Below are 21,040 nucleotides of genomic sequence, written 5' to 3'. Positions count from 1 at the left end.
AACTTGTATAAAATAAACTAAACTCGTGCAGCTGGTGAATTTGATAGCTGCAATAATAAATCTGTATTAACCTTCAGTCTTAGTGAAAGTATTTTATCCCATCTTTCTTCCCTGAATCTTGAATTGCACATCTTTCTGTTTATATGCAGAAACAAAGTTCACATTCATCCAACAATATCTGAAGAGCAAAATGCTCTGATAACCCCAAACCTAGGATTGTCGTGTTATGTGCCATCAAGTCACCTCCAACTTATGGTGACCCTATGAAGGAAAGACTTCCAAAATGTCCTATTATTAACAGACTCACTCAGATCCTGCAAACTGGAGGATGTGGCTTCTTTTATTGAGTCAAGCTATCTCGTTTTCCTATTGCCTTCCACTTTTCCTAATATTATTAACTTTTCCAGAGGATCTTGTCTTCTCATGATGTGACCAAAGTATGACAGCCTTAGTCTTGTCATTTTAGTTTCCAAGGAGAGTTCAGGCTTGACTTGATCTAGTACCCACTTATTTGTCTTTTTGGCTGTCCATGGTATCCGCAAAACTCTCCTCCAACACCACATTTCAAATGAATCAATTTTCTTCCTGTCAGCTTTCTTCACTGTCCAACTTTCACATCCATACATGGCAATGGGGAATACCATAGTTTGAATTATCTTGATCTTGGCTCCCAGAGAGACATCTTTATCTTCAAGGATCTTCTCTAGCTACCTCACAGCTGTTCTTCTAAGTCTCAATCTTCTGATTTCTTCATTGCCGGCTCCCTTTAGGTTGATGATTGAGCCAAGGAATAGAAAAACTTGAACAACTTCAATTTCCTCACTGTCGACTTTAAAATTGTGTAATTCCTCAGTAGTCATTACTTTTGTCTTCCTGATGTTCAGTTGTAATCCTGCTTTGGTACTTTCTCCTTTAACCTTCATCAGTAGTCAGTTCAAGTCTTCGCTATTTTCTGCTAGTATTACTAATTTGATAACAGTAGAAGCAGCCTAATGGAGCTAGGTAGATGGGAGAGACTAATTGCAGTGGGTGGTCGAGTTGACTAGATGGGCAAAGAAGTTTCCTGTCTAATCTCTTGCCCAATGAAATCTATAAAAACAAAGATATAAGGAGAAGAAATAAAGTGCGCTTGAATGAGAGGGCCTTCTTGATAATGACATTTATTTCTCACTGGCGGAGGGTGCGCGCGCGCAGGGAGGGGAGTCAATACGGAACCAGGCATCCTATTATATAATTTTAAGCGCTTAAAAAAATTCCGAAACTGCTTCAGGTATGCCCAGTACCTAAACGAGCCTACGGCAGCGTAGCAATGCCTACCATATTACAGCTTTTCCTCCTAGTGTTTTCACCTATTAGAAAAATCTAGACTTAAGGGAATTACATAGTTTTTGCTGAACCAGGCCCGTGCTTTCTCCGGCAGAACAACGCGGCGTTCCTGCTCCTACTATGTAGTCAATACATGGTCGAAATCCTTAGGGTTGTTTTCTTTTTTAAAACGCCCTGGGGTGCGGAATCAACAACGGAACTGTGAGTAAGGATGACGGTTGCTGCCCGGTCATTATTTGCTGTGTCCCTGTTCCAGTTCCCTCTCCTTAACTACCCCCTCCCGCGTGGTTGCTAAGGCAACAAAGTCGTTGGTGAGGCAGACTTGCGGGCAAGATGGTGAGGGGTCGGGAAGGTAGAAGAAGGGCAGAGGAGGGACGGGATGTTTCTTCTGAGACGAGAGCGGCTGCGGGAGTCCCAGGTGTCTCGCCTAACCGTGCTATCTCTTATTTACAGATGCTTTCGAGGCTCAAACCCGCTGTAGGAGGTGGCCCTCCACTTGGCGACAAGCGCAAAACGAAAGGCAAGCGGATCCCACAGCTGGAGGAGCTGCTGGCCCGGCGAGATTTCACCGGTGCTATCGCCCTGCTGGAGGTATGGTATACCAGAGATCAGAGAATTTCAATGAGTCTGTGAGCCGCTCCTCGAGATGACATCTAGGGTTTTTTTTGTGTGTACTTGCCTTTGATAGAGATGTTTCCCCAGAACGAATGACCAGATAAGTTAAATGCTTGTAAATGCCTTGAAATTAAGAGGAAGGTGATGATTTTTGGCGAATCGTCAGTGTGCATCATATGCTCTTTTGTTTCTAATTCTGTTCCTTCAGAATATCAACTGGTAGCTGATTCTCAGCCTGCTGGTCTGTATATAGTGTATACTGGGATTAACTGTGAATAGTTAGACCACCATGAAAGGCTTTTTTCCATCACAGACTTGGTACTCACATCCCAGAGATTGATTTCTTCAGTGTTTCTGTCTGTTGAGAATATTTTTATCCTGCCCTTCCTCTAAGGTGCTTGGGTGGCTTATGATGTTCTACTCTGAAAGACCGTGATCAGCATAAAGTCCCCTAGTAAGCTTCATGGCATGGTGGAAATTTGAACCTGGGTCTCCCAGTTACTTGTCTGATGTTCTAACCACATTATGGTGGTTGGTAAAGGTATATAATTCTTAGGTTCCAAAATGCAAGCCTTTTGAACCAGAACAAGTATTCTTTAAGAGTGCAACAAAACTTCTTGTTTTATTCTCCTACTACCTTTACATATGCTAGCACAGCTGGGAGAAAGCTTCTGTTAGCATTCTTTTGTTTGCGTTGTTATTTTTAAGGAGCTTGTAGTATTGAGGAGCATTCCACAATATGAATGATTCATGGAAACAGAGATGCTGTGATTCTGAGCACACAAACTTGAGTCAAACCATTGATCCATGTACAGAGCAGTTCTAAGCCAAGTTGCATCCTAAGTCCATTGATATCAGTGGACTTAAAAAGGGTGCTTTCTCTGCTGAGGATGGCTATCTTGCTGTTTCTATGAATGACAGCTGCTGTCCAGGATTTTGGGCAAATATCTTTTGCAAACATTTTTATAAAGGGGCTGTAGGTAAATTGGAATAGTTTAGGAGGGTTCTTTTACAAAGGGACAAGGGTTGTAATATATGGCACTGTTTATTATATGCATTTCTTGGTTTTACTGTATTATTTTCTAATTTCTGAAATCCAGTTTTTGTATTTCTTATGTTGTCTTATACTGTTTTATTTCAATGTTTCCTAACATCTTATTACATTTTTATTATGTCTTATACTGTTTGTATTGCTTTGCTAAATGTGATTTGACTTGAGTCTGACTGAGCTGACTAAATAAAATAAATAGATAAATAAGTCAGCTTTTTAGTTGGAGATGCTGAGGATAGAGCCTGGTATCTTGTCCATGCAAGTCTGCCTTATTGTGCTGAGCTACGCCACTTCCCATATCTTGATTACTGGTTGTTGGGGGTTTTTTTGCAAGTGAGGTATTTATTAAATAATAGGATAATTAAATAATAGGATTAAATAATAGTATTTATTAAATAATCTTCAATCTTCCTGCAAAGATTAAATTTGTGATTTTCTGTTGTAAAAGGTTGCCCTCATAAAATTAAAATCTATATTTCAAGTGAGAGTGCCCATAACAGTATCAGCTTATCCTTTTTCTTTGCAAGTTTAAGCGCCATGTTGGGGAACAAGAAGAAGATACAGATCTCTGGATTGGATATTGTGCTTTCCATTTGGGTGACTACAAGAGAGCACTGGAGGTAAGGTGACAAAATCCTGCTTTCTTTGAAAGTGTTGATGAAAAGGTGGCCAGCAGATGAATTTGCTATACATCTTCTAATAAATACTTAAAGTCAAACTTAATTCAAGAAATGCATAGCTCTGCATCAGAATAACATATTTGGAAAAGAGCAGCATCGGAAACATACCAGTATCTGTATAAGCGTGTGCTTCTTTACATTCCTTTGTCTTGATACATGCTGAAAGAGAATGGAAGGAATCTACTCATTTCGCTCCTCAAAGTTACTGATACAAGTCCTATCACATAATGTCAAAGTAAAGAATTGAATACCAACCTTTTGCTCACAATAAGTGCAATATTTCAAATAGCCTTGCATTCATTTATTTGGACGATGTTGAGTGCACAATATGCTCTTTTTTATTTATTAATATTGAACATGAAAATAATTATTGTGGAAATTGTTTGACATCAGAGCTACTTTCAGATTGCATACATTACTAAAAAGAAATTTAAAATGTTGACCTTTTCTTTTTTTAACAGGGTGATTGCAAATTATAGTGGAATTTGTAAAAGGAATACTATAGATTCTGGAAGATATCAAAGTAATCCTGTTAGTTTTTTACCACAAGGTGGCATAGTTGGTTTAGATTTTTAAAACCCAAATCTTTTATTAACTTTCATTGAGGACAGTAGTTTATATTGAAATCTGAAGTTTGTATAATTAAGATGCTAGTCTTAACCATAGTTAATGGTTGAGGGGTGGCCTGTGGGGTTGTGTTGTGTACATCCTTGCTCAGCTCTTGTCACATGCAATTTGTCCATCCTCTCCCTTCTGCCCTTGTACATGGCTTATTGTTATGTCACCTCTGATATTGACCATGTTGCATTTTGTAATTTAGGATTTTGTAACCCCAAGTTTTGCATTAATTAAGCAATTAGACTTCTATGATTATTCCTTTTTAAACTTTCTGGATCGAAATTTAGTGCAGAAATAAAGTATTTCATGTCTGATTAGTCAGAACTGCTTCAGCGGATAGGGAACTGTAAATTAGTGCAATGCAGTTGTGATCATCATAAGTCATGAGTAAGAATTCCTTTGAAATCACAGCTCAGTCAAGAATGTGCTAGGTAATCTTAGGCAAGCTACCTTCTACATCAGCATTTGAGCTGAAACTCAAAGGTACCAATACTGGCCTACCCTGCAGACTAATTGTAATTATTCATGAGAAAATCTGGAGCATTTAGTGTTTAGTGTTTATGTATCCTGCTTTTATCCATTATTGTTGTATTATATTTGACAATGGAAGCAAACAGCAATATTACCTGTTCTTATTTATATTTGGTGGCTACACAATGAATGGTTCAAGAATCTTTGTTTCAGGAGTATGAGGCTTTGACCAAGCAACCTGGCTGCAACCCAGATGTCTGGGTGAATTTGGCATGCACCTTCTTCTTCCTGGGGATGTATAAAGAAGCTGAACAGGCAGCCTTGAAAGGTGAGGTTGGTTATGGAGGGGATATATCTGGGCAAGCATGCAGTTATGAGTAAACCCCAAATTGCTTTATATATTGGTATAAGGTTTGTTTTATATTCTGGGTTTGTTTTCAGCTCCCAAAAGTAAACTTCAGAATCGTCTGCTGTTCCATGTAGCACACAAGGTATGTAATGCTTTAAAAATAAAAGAATTATAAAAAATATAGGCAAGTAAGCAGAGTGCACCTAAAGCATATTGAAACCTTTCTCTAGCACCAGAAACTCTTCTTCAAATGCTTCCACATCATCTTAGATTCTGAAAGGCCCAGTGGCTGAGGGGGGGAAGACTCTCATTTGTCTAAGTACAGGAAGAACTATATATTTATCACGTTTTTATCCCACCTTTCCTCCACAGATTTCAGGGCAGCATACATGGGCCTTCCCTCTTCCATTTGATCTTCAGTCCTGTCAGGTTGGTTAGACAGAGAGAGTGACTGGCCCAAGGACACTCGGGAAGCTTCATGGTGGGTGGGGTATTTGAACCTAGATCTCTCCTCCTTTACTGCAACACAGTAAATACTTCACCATGCTGGCTTTCAAGTATGTTGTTGGAAGTAGAGGGTAGACTAGGGTTACTAGGCAGGCACAGAGGCCAGAGAGGGTAAAACCCTAAGGGACAAGTCATCCATGTGTAGCTGCTGAAGTTGGTGGGCAGAGAAGTGGGATTTCTGTAAAAAATGAAGTAGAGATCCAAGGACAATGTTAATGGAGAATGACTGTTTAATTATTTAATTTATTTTTAAATGATTTACCAGAATATTTTCAGATCTGTCAACGACCAAATTTAGCAACTTGTAGTATTCCATTCTTGTTGCAGATGATGCAGTTCTCCAATCCCACACAAGAGTGGGATTGCAAAGATCATTAGAATTTTCTCTGAGTACACTCTAGGGAAGGCCTCTAGGTAAATTATCATAAATCAAAGATTGTGATCTTCTCTAAGAGAAGAAAACTGATGTCTTTTCATTGGTTGTTGGATGGTATTGAAGTTGAGCAGGTTAAAGACTTTGTATGAAAAAAGAATGCCAGGATAAACAACCTGAGTTGGAATTCCCACTAAAAGGCGGTTTGTAATAAAATTAAACCCAGTATTGGAGCTATTGTGAATGTGTTTTTTTTATACTAAAGGCAGAAAATATATTCCAAGAGCTTTCAAGTTTTTTAATCTAAAAGTTATTCCAATTGTTCATTTTGGTGCTACAATTTGGATAAATTCAGTCAATGATTTTATAGATGAACCTCCCCTTCAATTATTGTGAAATTTGCTGAATGTTCCACATTATGTTGCAGGTGTTGTTCTCCATGCTGAATTTGGTCAAATTGTCTGTTGAAGCTAGGGCATATTTGTTTGATTTTAAGCTCAGGCCCAAATTAAGTGCAGAGGGATATTTAGCTCTTCTGAAGCAAAATTCTTATAGATTCTCCTGGCAAAGAGCTCTTGGTGAGAAATTGTCACTGATATGATTAGTGAATTTGGCAGACTGGGGATTTTTACCGTAATAAAAAATATATTCGAGACTGATTATGCTAGCATGATGATTTGAGCTCATTGTGCTTGCTCATCCCAGTTTATTTGGTATTCCTCCCCCAAGACATTTACCTATACCTATTTATTGACAATCTCGTGCTTTCTTCTTTCTTGCTACACTAAATGCCATCCCTTCTGAGGTCACAAAAGGCAGATATAATAAGTTACCTTATTCAGAAAGGATCTGTTTGTGCTGCACTGATTCTCTAGCTCATATGTTATTGGAATGTCCCTTTTATGAGGATCTTTGATTGCTTTGCATTACTCTTCTTTTACTAAACTAGTCTGGATTATCTGTGCCTGAGGTTAATACTCTTTTTATTGAATAATAGGGATACTAAAGTTACATTAGGAGTCGCAAAATTTATATCAGTCCTTATATCTTGTAAGCAATGGGTTTAAATAATACTGCTGCTCAAGATAAATGTATCAAGTTGCTTCTAAGGGACAAAGGAAAGGAATTAGAGGACAGACTAGGGTTACGGGGCAGGTACAGAGGCCAGAGAGGGGTAAAACCCTAAGGGACAAGTCATCCATGTGTAGCTGCTGAAGTTGGTGGGTAGAGAAGTGGGATTTCCGTAAAAGATGAAGTAGAGGCCCAAGGAGAATGATGATAGAGAATGACTACAGAATATGACTGTATTTACTAGTGTGTCCGGCATCTGTATCTTCTTTCTGAACTATATAGTTTGGTGATGAGAAGAAACTGATGAACTTCCACCAGGATCTGCAGGATATAACAGAAGATCAGCTTAGCCTAGCATCTATCCACTATATGCGAGCTCACTACCAAGAGGCTATTGATATCTACAAACGCATACTTCTCGATAACAGGTTTGATCAGCTTTTTCCTTCCCCACTCTGTCTGCTTAACACTCTTCAGTGTTAATATTTTACTGGAGAAGAATTCTTCCAGTTTTGCTAGTATTGTTTATTTCTTGCTAGGTTTCTGAGTAAAGCTTGCTAGTAGTTGTTGCATCCTGATACACTTATTCATTATAAATTTCAAGACAGGGCATCTCATAATTATTTGACCTATATGCTCCTTTACTGAGACTTAAATTTTCTTGTGACATTGCATAATACCTTTGTGGTGTGAACTATCAAGGAAAAGTGCATATCAGGGATGCTATCTTAAATATTGCCTAGGATGTATGTCCCATTGAATTCACTGTAACTTACTGCTAAGTAAACATGCATGGGATCAGGCTGTAATAAAGTTATTTTAGGTACTCAGTTTCTTTGCTTGATTTTGATGGCCCAAAGGTATTGTGTTAATTCCAGTACTGGCCTGCTGTCGTCTAATTTCTTTGAACCACAAGTCTGTAACGTCTCTTAAATTTTGTGCTTAAAATTTTGTGCATGTATTTAAAAAAATACACGCACACAGAAAAACAGAAAGAAGCATTGAGAGGCAATATACAAAGGAACACATTAACTAGGAGAAGCTTGTGCCTCTTTCTTTATGCTATTATAAGAGCAAAGCAGAAGGGACGTGTCTTCAAGATTTTTCCCACAACCTTGCGGAATACATCCTATAGCTTTTTACAAAGAAAAAATACATAACAGTTAGGGAAAGTGACCTCTCCCCCCAATTATGATTTGTAGTTTGGGAAGCCCTTTTCTAATCCTTCCTTGCTATTTTATTTTTGAAGCATTTATACCCTGTTACAGTATTGGGACAAACAATTTTTCTTCTGATGAAACATGGAGTGGTAGGGCTTATATGCAATGTTACTTAAGCAGAAACATGAAACTTCACCTTTAATCCTATAATTTAATTGACTTTTCTGCTTTGCATTTAACACATGATTTTTAAATTTATTTAAAAATTTTATGCCACCTTTCCAGTTAAATAAAGTCCCCAAGGCAATTATGATTGAACAACATTTGAAATAATACATACAGATTCAATAAAAACACACACCATGGAGGAGGGCCAATAACAGTTATTTTAGAAGTGCAATTATTTGAACATCAATACCTAACTAGTTTCATTTTTCATTCTCTAGGGAATATCTGGCCCTTAATGTGTATGTGGCCTTGTGTTACTACAAGCTGGATTACTATGATGTCTCCCAACAGGTGCTAGCTGTTTACCTTCAGCAAGTTCCTGATAGCACCATTGCTCTTAACATAAAGGCTTGTAATCATTTTCGACTCTTTGATGTGAAGATTGCTGAGGTACGTTGTTCTCCTTGATATGAGCTTCTCCCACTCTCCAAAGTAGTCTGTGATTTTACTTAGCAGTTTTATTTCAGTAGCTACTATACTAGGTATATGCACTTCTTAACTTTATGAACTCTGTTTTTGAGTGTATGTTGGCATTTCCAATTGTCGTGGCATGTTTAACTTAAAGCAAGTCAGTCATGTAGTATTAGGATACAGAAGATAAGCAATATTATTTTTGCTTCCCTATGCATCCTGCTATTGCACTCATAATTGTTTGCTTTTAAAAATTTCTTTAAAACCTTAAGGGATTACTCAAAAGTCTGATGGACAGTGCCTCAACATCATTTGAGTTTGCTCAGGAACTCATTAAACACAATCTGGTGAGTAGGTTTTGTGAATGTTGCTAACTTGTGTCATGTAGTTTGTAGAGCTCTCTGTTGGAGATCACATGCTTCCATTCATTCCTTGAGACTTCCCTTTTTTTCCTCCTCCAACTGTCACATTTTTAGAAGAGTCCAGTCCTGAAGACCCCCTGAGTTTTGACAGTGACTTGTCCAAGTGATGCAAGAACCTGCAGTCAGAAGGACAATCTTTGAAAGTCCTGCTGCATGCATCAAAGCTTTCACTGCATCCCTTTGAATTCCTTCCACATAAATTGAGATACATGGGGAAATTAGGTGCTAGGAAGAAAGAAATGCTTAAGAATTATTTTTCAAAGTTTTGCAATTATGAATACACCTTATTTTTTATTTTAATTTTCTAACTGACCCTTTCATGTGCCCCATTGTTCCTATTCTTTCCCACTTACTGGCTACCAACTCCCCTCTATTATCCCTGTGTTTTCAAAGTACATCATCAACATGTCTTTCTCTTTTGGCTTCTTCCCTGCTGCAGTCAAATATTCCACCATCTCCTCTCTAAAAAAGATTCCTGTAATTCAAAGCTGATTTCTTTTCTTCCGTTGACTCCAAATTCCTGTAGTGAATTTTCTGTCTTCCAGTTACATTCTTGACAAACTACAATCTTTCATCCTCTGAATTTTACTTATCTCTGCTGGCATTTGATGCAGTTGCTGTTTGATTCCTCTCATATTTTTATATCTCTAATCATAACCAGTTCAGATGACTAATTCAGTGCTTCCACTTGAAGAACCTCCTCTGTGGCTTTTCTTATTTCAGTTGAGGACCCTGAAGGTTCAGTTTTGGTCCTGTACAATTTCTCTGTGCTGTCTCTGAGAGTGGTGTGTTTAAGTTCCATGTCCAGTGCCATGGAGATCCTGATATCAGCCAGCTGTACCTCTGTCTCAGATCTCTTCTTCCTGTCCATGCCCACATCTCCACTTCCTTGTCTGATGTATCCACTTGGAGTTCTCATTACCCTCTCAAGCTTGACATGTACATCTAAATCTTTCTCTCTTTGATCACATTAGTCAGTAACACATCCATTCATCCTGTTGATCAGGTAAGCTGCCTTGACTTTAACTCTGATTTGTCCCTCTTCTTTGCTCTCCTCCATTCAATCTGTTATTGTGCCGCTTCTTCCTATACCATTGCAAAAATCCATATATTCCTCTTTGGTCATATCCAACCTTGACCATTGCAGTCTTCCTTCTGACTTTTCCCTATCATACCTCAGTCATTTCACCTCTGTCCAAAGCTCAGCTTTGAAAATTACTTACCATTTCCAGTGTTCAAACTATTTGAACCTCCTCTTTCATCCCTTGACTAGCTTCCTTCTGCTTCCATATCCATCACAAACTTCTTATTGTTTTAAAGTTCTTCATGACTTTGCCCCTTCTTATCTTTGTTTCTTGTTTATATGTATGCCCCACAACCACCCCGATTCAGCCAGTGTGGCATAGTGGTTTAGAGTGTTGGACTAGGATCTGGGAGGCCAAGGTTCAAATCCTCATTCTACCATGGAAGCTTGCTGGATGACTTTCAACCAGTCACACCCGCTTATCATAAATACTTCACAGGATTCTTGTGAGGATAAAGGAGAGGAGAACAATGTGGGTCCCCATTGGGAAGAAAGGAGAGATACAAATAAAGTAAATAAACAAACCACACAAAGGTCCTTGCTGTTTATCACAGTTGCACCCATTCTCATTGGCTGTTTCCTGTGGCTAGAATTTCCCAGCTGAATATGTTCTTTCTTTGCAATCCATGTTCTTTCATTCCCAGCTGTAAAATTTTAAGTACCTTTCCATATATTTCCATATATTCTGACCTTGCTGTTTTTGTTTCATCCATTCTTTGTGATTCTCCTCCCCACCCCCTCCCCATTGTTAAGTTGGATTATGTACTTCTTGAGAGCACTGACCTGTCTGTTTTTTGCCTGTGAAGTACAGTAAGGTGCTGGGTACACTGTAAGGAATAATACTGTTTCTTTGAGTTCTAGAGGAATTGCTGTTTTCAGGGTGCAGAAATAGCTAAAACTTAATTGTGGAGCTTTCCATATGTAAAACGTGAAAGAATGTGAAAGCAGGCCACATTCCTAATATAAGTATGCCAGCTTATTTTATGAACATACAAGATCACATACTGCAACTTGCTGCTGTACTAATGCAGTCATGGCTTTTCTTTGCAGGTAGTATTCCAAAAAGGGGAGGGGGCTCTCCAAGTACTGCCTTCCTTGGTTGATGTTATTCCTGAAGCCAGATTGAACTTAGTTATTTACTACCTCCGACAAGGTAAACAAATCTCTGTTTTTTCCTTTGATGTAGGGAAGGTGGTAAACATTTTAATCTTCCAGGACTTTATAAATCTTTTCTTTGTTTGAATACAGGTGATTTTATTTTGCATTTGTGGGGCTGGGGGGGGGGATGTAGTACCTGGAAGCTTTTTGCTATTTTCTGTTTGTGGTTCTAGTGGAATTAAGCATTAGGGGGGGAAAGGTTGAAAATGATTGAACTGGAAAAAATATTTGCTGAAGATTATTTTAGTAGAACAACTTGTTTTGATTAAGGTTGCTATAAAATAGGGCAGAGGAAGTTGGAGTAGTTGGGATTCCCATGCATACAGAACAGAATGGTTTTGCAACCTTGCAAAAGTTGTATGGTAAAATAATGAGAACTACTGTTGGAATCTTTGAACTTGTCAACAAATGAAAAAATGTATGTATTTATAAATGCTAAAGCTATCTTCAATATGTGCAACAGGAAACAGCTGTGTTTCGTATATCAGAACTATAGTAATTCTTTTATTATTCATGGTATTATCTCCGATGAGGCAATGCCCCCAAAAGTCAAAGAAATTATACTTGGTCTCTGCAGTTTAGTCCCACACTATCTTACTGTTTTTCATTGAATGCTGGATTAATCTAACTACTTTCAGCAAATGGTTTGGCATTGTACAATCTCCTGAAGGGTTGGTATTTGAATAAAACACCTTGTATTTAAGTAATCGCAACCATAATCCTTCACTAGCTCAAAAAGTTCCTTCAAACTTTGTTTGAGAAAATAAAGTGTTAACATGTAACCCAACTCTTTTTATGAAAGTGAATATCTACAGTTATGGTTACAAGTTCTTAGGATGAATTCCTGTAGTCTACTAGTGCTACAGAAATGCAACATTGCCTGTGGCAGAAGCAGAAGTCAAACAGCAGCATAATGATGTTAATAGTTGTTGCAGTACCAGGGACCATGAATGCCTCTGGTACACCTGTCTGATGCTATGTCAGGGCTTGCCACGGGCGCTGCTGGGTGGGGCCCTGGCCTGCCTAACTCTGACTTCAGAGGGGTGTCAGGGATGCTGCAGGACCCTGCTCTGTGGAAGGAGAAGCGGTATACATCACCCAGACTCCCTCTCAGTCCACTCGCTGGCCTGCTTGATCTGCTCCCATCATCTCCCTTAACCTCCTCCATCTCCTCCTTTGTCAACTTCCCTCCTCACACTCTCTTGCTCCTCTCCACTCCAACTCCATCACTCCTACACAACCCACCACGAACAATCTCCTGAGCCAGCTTTTATAGGGTTTCCTTTACCTGCCCCTGCCCTTCCTTCCAAGCACCTTCCCTCTCCTGATGCTGCCCAGCTGTGTCTGCCCTCAGGTGTTCCTTCCACTGACACCTCCTGGCCTTCTTGCCTCTCTAGCAGGGTGGGGTTAAATGTGAATGTATCCCAGCTGAGGCTCGCCCCAGGTGTGCCTCCTTTCCTTCCCTTCCTTCTCCCTTAGTCTTTCCTGCAAGACAAGGCTGGCAGGGCCTTTCCAGGTGCTGCACCTTGGCCGTCTCTGCCTCTGCTCACGAGGTGACGCCCTGCCGGCGTCTGAGCTGCTTGCCCATTGGGGCTGGGCGTGGCTGCGCTTCCCTGGCCTTGCTCATGAGGTGCTGCCCCGGCCGGCGTCTGAGCTGCCTGTCCATTGATGCTGGGCGTGGCTGCCCTTCCCTGGCTGGCTTCCCCCTCTGGCTCTCCCCCTCCCGCACTTGCTGCTGGCTGTGCTGCTTTTTCTGGAGTCTCTGGGCACCCTGAATCCACTGCTGGGGTGCCAGGACTGCTCAACCCCGGACAACTGTCTGTTGAGGCAGCTGGGCAGTTGTCTCCCGAGGGTCTCCTTTTGCCTTCTCCAGGTAAGTCTGGGGGCTGGGCTGCGGACTCTGGACATGCTATACACTCATAGACATGCACAGTGTCATATGAAATTGAACTATTTAGTATGTTAGTTTCAACATGCACTGTTTCCTTGTCACTTTCTCCATAGCCAGCCTGGCCTTTAACATTTTTTTTTGTATATATACATGTTTACTTTTTTATGAGCAGTTGAGCACAAGTCTATTTCACACACTTTTAAAAAATAGAATCCATTTCCCACATCTGCTCTGTAACTGGGGAACATGAGTTGGCTCTGTGGGAAACTCATGAAAAAAGTATCATCTACTTTGTCTCTTTGCCACAGTCCTACCCCATGAATCTCCTTCTTTCTTACTTTTTTGGCAGCATTGCCTTCCACTCTTGTAGGAAGCTGCCACGTGGACATGCTCACAATGAGTAATCTAACACTCTTTTCTTAATCATGATGCTAAATGTTCAGAGTAAAAAGGCATGGAAGGGCTGTTCACTGGTCACTTTGCTAATTGTTGTCCCAGTAATTGACTTCTGTGGGCTTGTACCAATATCAGTGTTTAATGGATTGTCCTTTTATTCTGGGACAAATGACTGGGCAAGCTAGCTGTTTTTCCTAACTCTTGCTTCTTCGTCTCTGACATTCTGATCCTAAAAACACTTCTTGGAAATAAAGTCCAGTGAGCTTAATGGAGCTTGTTTCTACTCAGTGAGTTGGATCCAGGAGAGCCTTTGCAGAAGGTACTGATATGTGTGTGTTCTTCTTCTCCAAGCAGTTCCAACCTCCAGAAAATGATTCATGAGGTTTTAGGATCCACAGGAACTAACATTGACTCAAGTCAGGGGGCTGCAGTGAAAAGGGGCAAAATTGCTCCTATTCTTCCATTTCTGCATACACAACTCTGCTGGTAGAAAAAAGGATAAGTTCCCCCCTGGCTGCTCCTCATGGCAGCCCTTGATTTGTGTGGCTGTTAGTTCACATAAGTCCCATGACCCTGGCAATCAGCTTCCTCAGAAGTGTCTTTTGGAGGGAGGAGAACCTGGCAAAAATCCACATAATTCCAGTGCCTTCTGCTAGATCCAACCCAATGACTTTAAGATGCAGATGCTAGAAATTACTTATTCTGAACAATACAATTCTGAAGAAAATCAGTGTTAACTTTTTATGAACAAAGTATTTTGCATAGGTGACATTCTGTCACATAATTGTTCCTTGTATTCTATCCTCAACGGATAGATAAGTGTGGAAAGGAAAAGAACGGTTAAGATTTTGTACCTTGTTGATACAAGACGTAGGTTATAATATAAACAAGAGGCTTTGAATTAGATGTAGTGTAGAATCTGTTTAACCTACATTTATTATGAAGAAATGCACAACCAACAAAGCATAAATTTGCTCCAATGTATACATTATTACCCCTTCCTTCTAAATGCTTGTGTAGAAAGGTGTTGATGGTGAATATAGTTCTCAGAAGTGTGTCTTATGTTGTATCTTGTCTTCAGATGATGCACAGGAGGCTTACAACCTGATTAAAGACCTGGAACCTTCAACTCCTCAGGTACTGAGAAACATGGCATTATTATATAAAAGAATTATTTATAATTTTTAATAGCTGTTGAAAAGGATCCAGGCCCTTGTGCATGAAAGACCATCCGTTCACTTTTTCATATACAAGGTAGTCTCATATTGAATCTTCTTGAACAGGGAAGTGGAAAACCCTTCCTAAAGGTATCAGTCTGGGAATTGGGTTTGTCATTCACCAAAAATAAAAGGTCTATTTCTGTGTGGAACTCTTCTTTAGCTTAAACTTTGCTTATTTAAATGGAAGACATTCTTGTTTGTTCAGATAATATATTGATTTATTAATTCCAAAATATAACAAGTTTTAAGATACAACAAACTAAAATCCTATCCTGGACCTGCAGCTATAGACTGTGAAAGGAAATCAGTATTTTATGAGGACAGAAGAATTTCTAGGACATGCTTTTTCAGTTACTGTCCAGAACTAATGAACCCTGAAATTTGGAATGCAAATCTGTCGTTGTCTGATGTGTGATTGTGCTCCTGGTCCTAATATCATTCAGCTTAAAGCGTTCATTGATATGGTAAACTATGTTTTTATAATTTCGTTAGAGGAGTAAAAGGAGTAATCAGTCTCTCAGTGGCTTGGGCCTCTTACAGCTCATGTTCATTGTTGCAATGCTTTTTATAATGTGGTTGTCTGAACTACAGTCTGCTGGTTTCATGCAAGTCATTGGTTCATGCATAAAGTACTTGATTGTTGGTTTGCTTGTTTAGTGTATCCTGATTTTGATTGTCAGAAACCACAGAGATGTGCAATTCAGTAACCTTTGCATTTGATATTATTCGAATAAGATGCTATAAATCTTTTAACAATTTGTCTTTTCCCAGGAATATATTCTCAAGGCAGTAGTAAATGCAGTCCTTGGACAGGAAATGTGTTCAGTGAGTATAACTTTGGTTCATGGAAGCAAGATACGTGGGCAGTGGAATTCAGCTGAAAGGTTGATTGAGACTAATTCTATCCTTGGTCATTCTCCCCTTGTATGTTCTTCAGTTCCATATAGTAAAATAATAGGATAATTAAACTTTAGCTATTTAGCTGATCTTGTTGGTCCACCTTACAAAATATTTGCTTTATTTTTTCAAGGACTGCAATCATATTATTTTCTGTTTTCTTTAATAAGTATTCATTCCCCTCTGTCTACTCAGAGCCATATTAGGCATTACTAACTATTGATCTACCCATTTTTACTTTGCTCTTCTTCCAGGGAGCTTAAGGTGGCATGTCTATTTCTCTACTCCTCCATGTTATACTCCCGCAAACCCTAAGAGGAAGATCAGGTTGAGAGACAGTGATTGGCCCAAGGTGAACCAGTGAGTTTCATGGCAGTGGGAATATGAATATTAATCCATCACTCTAAGCATGATGCTACATTGGCTCATGCTAGCATGTTGCCTGCAAATACCTGTAACTGTAATATTGTCCTGATGACTCATTTTGACCCAGAAAAGGTACAATTGAAGGAGCATTGCTAAATTCATTTAGAAGTTTAAAGAGAAAAAAAGTCTGGATCATAGAAAGGTCTAAGTATCCCCTGCTCCAGCCACTTATCTCATCCTGATCATCTCTCTGGAAGCAGCGTTTCTGCTTAAAATATATGTACTATACAAAACAGTTATTGAGTCCCATTACTTAGCTCGTTACACTGGACATCATGCATTTTTGTTTCTTTCCAGAGAGATCATTTAAAAATTGCTCAGCAGTACTTCCAGCTGGTGGGAGGTTCAGCCAGTGAATGTGGTATATCTTAACTTTGATATTTTTTTCTTCAAATGCTATTTGACAGTATTGCCATTACATGTAACCTTTTACCAACATTGTGTCACTACACTATGGATTCTTCAGACATCAGTGACATGTTTATATTGTCAAAGGCTTTCACGGGCAGAGAACGATGGTTGTTGTGGATTTTCCGGGCTGTATAGCCGTGGTCTTGGCATTGTAGTTCCTAATGTTTCGCCAGCAGCTGTGGCTGGCATCTTCAGAGGTGTAGCACCAAAAGACAGAGATCTCTCAGTGTCACAGTGTGGAGAAGATGTTGGCAGGTAATTTATATCTACTCAGGAAGGTGGGTTTGGGCTGAGTCATCCTGTAAGAGTTTCCCAGGGTGTGGAATGCTAATGGAGGGAGGCTTCACTGTATCCTGAGGAGGTTCTTTTACATATGGATTGGTGCTTGATATGCTAATCTTCTCTGCAGGGCTATGGTAGGATGTAGAGTGTTTTGTTTGCCTGGTGTTTTTCAGGACTGGAAACCATGCTCTATTCATTCTTAAAGTCTCTTCTTTCCTGTTGAAATTGTGCGTACGCTTATGAATTTCAATGGCTTCCCTGTGCAATCTGATGAAGTAGTTGGAAGTGTTGTCCAGTATTTTAGTGTCCTGGAATAGGATACTGTGTCCTGTTTGAGTTAGGCTATGTTCAGCCACTGCTGATTTTTCTGGATGGCCAAGTCTGCAGTGTGAGGGGGTCTCTACTGTCTTTTGCTGATCGTAGCATCTGTTGTTTTTTTCTGGTGGACCTGAATACTATTTGTAGGTTGTGCTTTTTCATAAGTGTTCCCATCTGATACAACAGATGCTACGATCAGCAAAAGACAGTAGAGACCCCCTGACCTCTGCAGGAGTATACCGCATACCCTGCAGCTGTGGACAAGTTTACATTGGGACCACACAGCGTAGCATCCAGACAAGAATAAAAGAACATGAAAGAGACTGCAGACTTGGCCATCCGGAAAAATCAGCAGTGGCTGAACATAGCCTAACTCAAACAGGACACAGTATCCTATTCCAGGACACTAAAATACTGGACAACACTTCCTTAATTATTCTTTATTTAATTTTAAAGTAACATAAAGGATCAAAAAAAAAAGTTCCAGTAACAAATTCGTGTACAAGACATCATATCATCAATGCATGAATATAGAAAGCCATTACATAGACATTTAATACCTCTTGTTCCTTCAATCTTCCCTTTTAAGCTCTCCAATCAGTTATTTTATTTCAGTGCTTTTTTATCCACTTATTCTATTTCTTATTTCATTTCTCATAATTCTTTCTTTTACATATATTAAGTATAAATCACATTTCCAATCCCTTAGATTTTTGCCAGAATAGTTAATCCCTTAATCAGTCCAGGAGTATAGAAGAAGATAGAAAAACAAAATAAAAAAGAGGAGACAAAAGATATAAACGGAAAGATTAATGCACCTTACTATATATCAATATAACAATACGTTTTATACCAATCTACCCTCATTCTTTCATCAGTTTATACAAGCCATCTAACCTTATATACTGGAGTGAGGCTAGAAAAAGAAAACCAAATAAATATATAAAAACTTTGGCTTAAACATTAATTTATGTTCTAGAGAAGATAGCTAAAATCTAGGAATAGTTGAAGCACTCCAAAGATCCAGATATCACATTATCTCAAGTCTTTTAAAAGTTAAATATACAGTATCTACAAAACCCAAAAGAGCACGCAGGCTCAAGGAAGTCACAACCACACACTATTATTACAGTGTAATTCCGATATTTACATCACATACAGTCCCAAACATACAGAACCATAACGCCCAAATTACAGACCAATGGAATACAATTTCATCATCCAATGTGATAGGTTCAATATATATCATTAATGCCGGATATATTTACAAACAGAATGCCCATAAATAATCGGTGGTAGCAGCAATGCCACAACGGGCCAATGATGGCTATTGATTTCACTGAAACCAGTGTCCACGGCAACGAGTTTAACCGGTCTCCTTCACTTTCACTCGTTTCAGCCCACTTCCTTCTTCAGGCCGTTACTTACTAACGTCTTTTTTTTTTAATCTTAACCACCAATACCGAAAGAACAGTGACACAATGGGACAGTATCTAACATGTTATAAAACATCTAGACTTAAAATAAGTATGCATTACATATCATTAAGCATAGGGAGGAGATTTAAATCATAATCCATGTTCCTCCTTCTTTCTCTTTCAAAAAACAATAATAAAACCAGAAGGCTCTAAGAATCTATCCCTCCCCCTCCCTGTTATCCCTTCAGAGCACACTAACAGTATAACATGTTAGAAAAGAAGATAGACATAAAAGATTAGGCCTATACAGTTGGACTGTAATTTCAGTTTCATTCCAGTTTCTACTTTTTTCTCCCAGTAGAACGGTGCATCATTTTCTCTTTCACACTAGATAGCCAACAAGAGCTTTTCTTATTTTCTAGCCAGTTCTGGAGGGGGTCAGTAAAAATATTGCTGTTTCTCTGTTCACTTCTCTTCCCGAAGATACGTCGCACAGTTTTTCCATCGTCCAGAAGCAGCACGCTAAGTTTTCTCATTATAACTGTGGTTGGTTGGCCCTCCCCTCTCTTCTCTATGACTTGCATTTTCAAAAAGGGGTATTGGAATGTTCCTCCATCTTGCAAAGTAACTTTTTTTTCATTCCGCTGTAATTTCCTTTCAACTAGCTCTTTCCCGTTAGAATTTTTTCAGTATCATTATTTTTCACAATGCCTTTATTCACCTCCACTCCAAGGATCTGATCTGCTTTACTTAGCAATTTAGCCATCCAATTGACAATTACTTGTAAGCTGGAAAATATTTCCTCCAAAGAAGCTATTTCAGAGTTGCTTGTAGATATTTTGGTGAAACTCTCTTCAAAGTAGTGAAAAGCTTCGCTTAAAGTATTTATGGTTTCGAGAATGTATTGCTTTTCCAGCCTCTGCTGGGAGAGTTTCCTTTACAATCACTCCTTCATCTGTTTCCCTCCTCCCAGAACTCGTAGGGGTGGCCGCTTTGCCGGAGGTTAATAAATCACCTCCTAATGAAGCTGGTTAGCTCTCATAAAGTCATAAAACAGTCTCCTTACTTGGTGGGAAGATTCAGCTTGCTTTGTTCGGTCTTTCAGACGTCTTTGATATGTCTTCCCAAGAATCTGCTTGTTTATTCGCTAATCGGACTTCGGCTTCTGCAGCTTCGTAGCCATATTGGCTTCTCCCCTGGACCTTGCCTCAAGCCAGCGTGGTATCTTCCAGGGGGGTTGCCAGTCCCCTTGAATTCCCTCGCCTTGCTCCAGCCTGCCTCCCCTCTCCATGGGGGGGGGTCTTGGGGGCCTGAATTCTCAGGTCCCAAGGTACCAGGGAGATCACGACAAAGAGCTCATAAATCAACTGTCATGCCTCACTGCTTCATTACCCAGAAGTCAACTGCTTCATTACCCGGAAGTCAACTACTTTGTCAGATTGCACAGGGAAGCCATTGAAATTCATAAGCATACGCACAATTTCAACAGGAAAGAAGAGACTTTAAGAATGAATAGAGCATGGTTTCCAGTCCTGAAAAACACCAGGCAAACAAAACACTCTACATCCTACCATAGCCCTGCAGAGAAGATTAGCATATCAAGCACCAATCCATATGCAAAAGAACCTCCTCAGGATACAGTGAAGCCTCCCTCCATTAGCATTCCACACCCTGGGAAACTCTTACAGGATGACTCAGCCCAAACCCACCTTCCTGAGTAGATATAAATTACCTGCCAACATCTTCTTCACACTGTGACACTGAGAGATCTCTGTCTTTTGGTGCTACACCTCTGAAGATGCCAGCCACAGCTGCTGGTGAAACGTCAGGAACTACAATGCCAAGTCCATGGCTATACAGCCCAGAAAATCCACAACAACCATTGACATCTTTCTTCATTCCTGTGACTAATATTACATATACATGCAGCTAGCACCAAAATACCATCCACATGTTAAGTTTTTTTCCCTCTGCCATGTCTAAAACAATCTGCCCATATCCTGACATTTCAGTTTATTTCCTGTCCATAGATACTAGAGAGAGAGAGAAATCATACAAACAGCTGCCATTTTTAGCAGATGCTGCATGTTTATTGTAATATCTAGTTCCAGTTTCAATATGCATATGAAGGAGGATTTATTTTGTAGTATTCTGCATTTTAATTCAAACCCCCCTTTTAGCCAAATAACTTCACACAGAATCAAGACACCAAAAGCAGTAATCTATAAAGAAATATGGGTTTGTTTATAGAATAAGC

At 39.5% G+C, this 21,040-nt stretch overlaps 1 protein-coding gene across 3 annotated transcripts in view; it reads left to right on the top strand.

The window, feature by feature from the left end:
• The first annotated feature begins 1,607 nt into the window (after positions 1–1,607).
• The window catches only part of IFT56 (intraflagellar transport 56), a 64,054-nt gene continuing 44,621 nt past the window's right edge, over positions 1,608–21,040 (top strand). For all 3 annotated transcript variants that reach the window (XM_054988752.1, XM_054988753.1, XM_054988754.1), the window contains exons 1-12: positions 1,608–1,662; positions 1,780–1,917; positions 3,520–3,612; positions 4,975–5,089; positions 5,203–5,252; positions 7,344–7,489; positions 8,668–8,839; positions 9,133–9,207; positions 11,417–11,519; positions 14,893–14,948; positions 15,803–15,856; positions 16,652–16,715. In XM_054988752.1, the coding sequence (XP_054844727.1) occupies positions 1,660–1,662; positions 1,780–1,917; positions 3,520–3,612; positions 4,975–5,089; positions 5,203–5,252; positions 7,344–7,489; positions 8,668–8,839; positions 9,133–9,207; positions 11,417–11,519; positions 14,893–14,948; positions 15,803–15,856; positions 16,652–16,715 (1,069 nt within the window). In that variant the 5' untranslated portion in view covers positions 1,608–1,659. The remainder of the gene's footprint in view (positions 1,663–1,779; positions 1,918–3,519; positions 3,613–4,974; positions 5,090–5,202; positions 5,253–7,343; positions 7,490–8,667; positions 8,840–9,132; positions 9,208–11,416; positions 11,520–14,892; positions 14,949–15,802; positions 15,857–16,651; positions 16,716–21,040) is intronic.

This window comes from Eublepharis macularius, chromosome 9, assembly GCF_028583425.1.
Source record: "Eublepharis macularius isolate TG4126 chromosome 9, MPM_Emac_v1.0, whole genome shotgun sequence".
In the NCBI taxonomy this organism is placed as follows: Eukaryota; Metazoa; Chordata; class Lepidosauria; order Squamata; family Eublepharidae; genus Eublepharis; species Eublepharis macularius.
The sequence above is the reverse complement of the archived record's forward strand: the minus strand, read 5'-3'. Positions and strand labels throughout refer to the sequence as shown.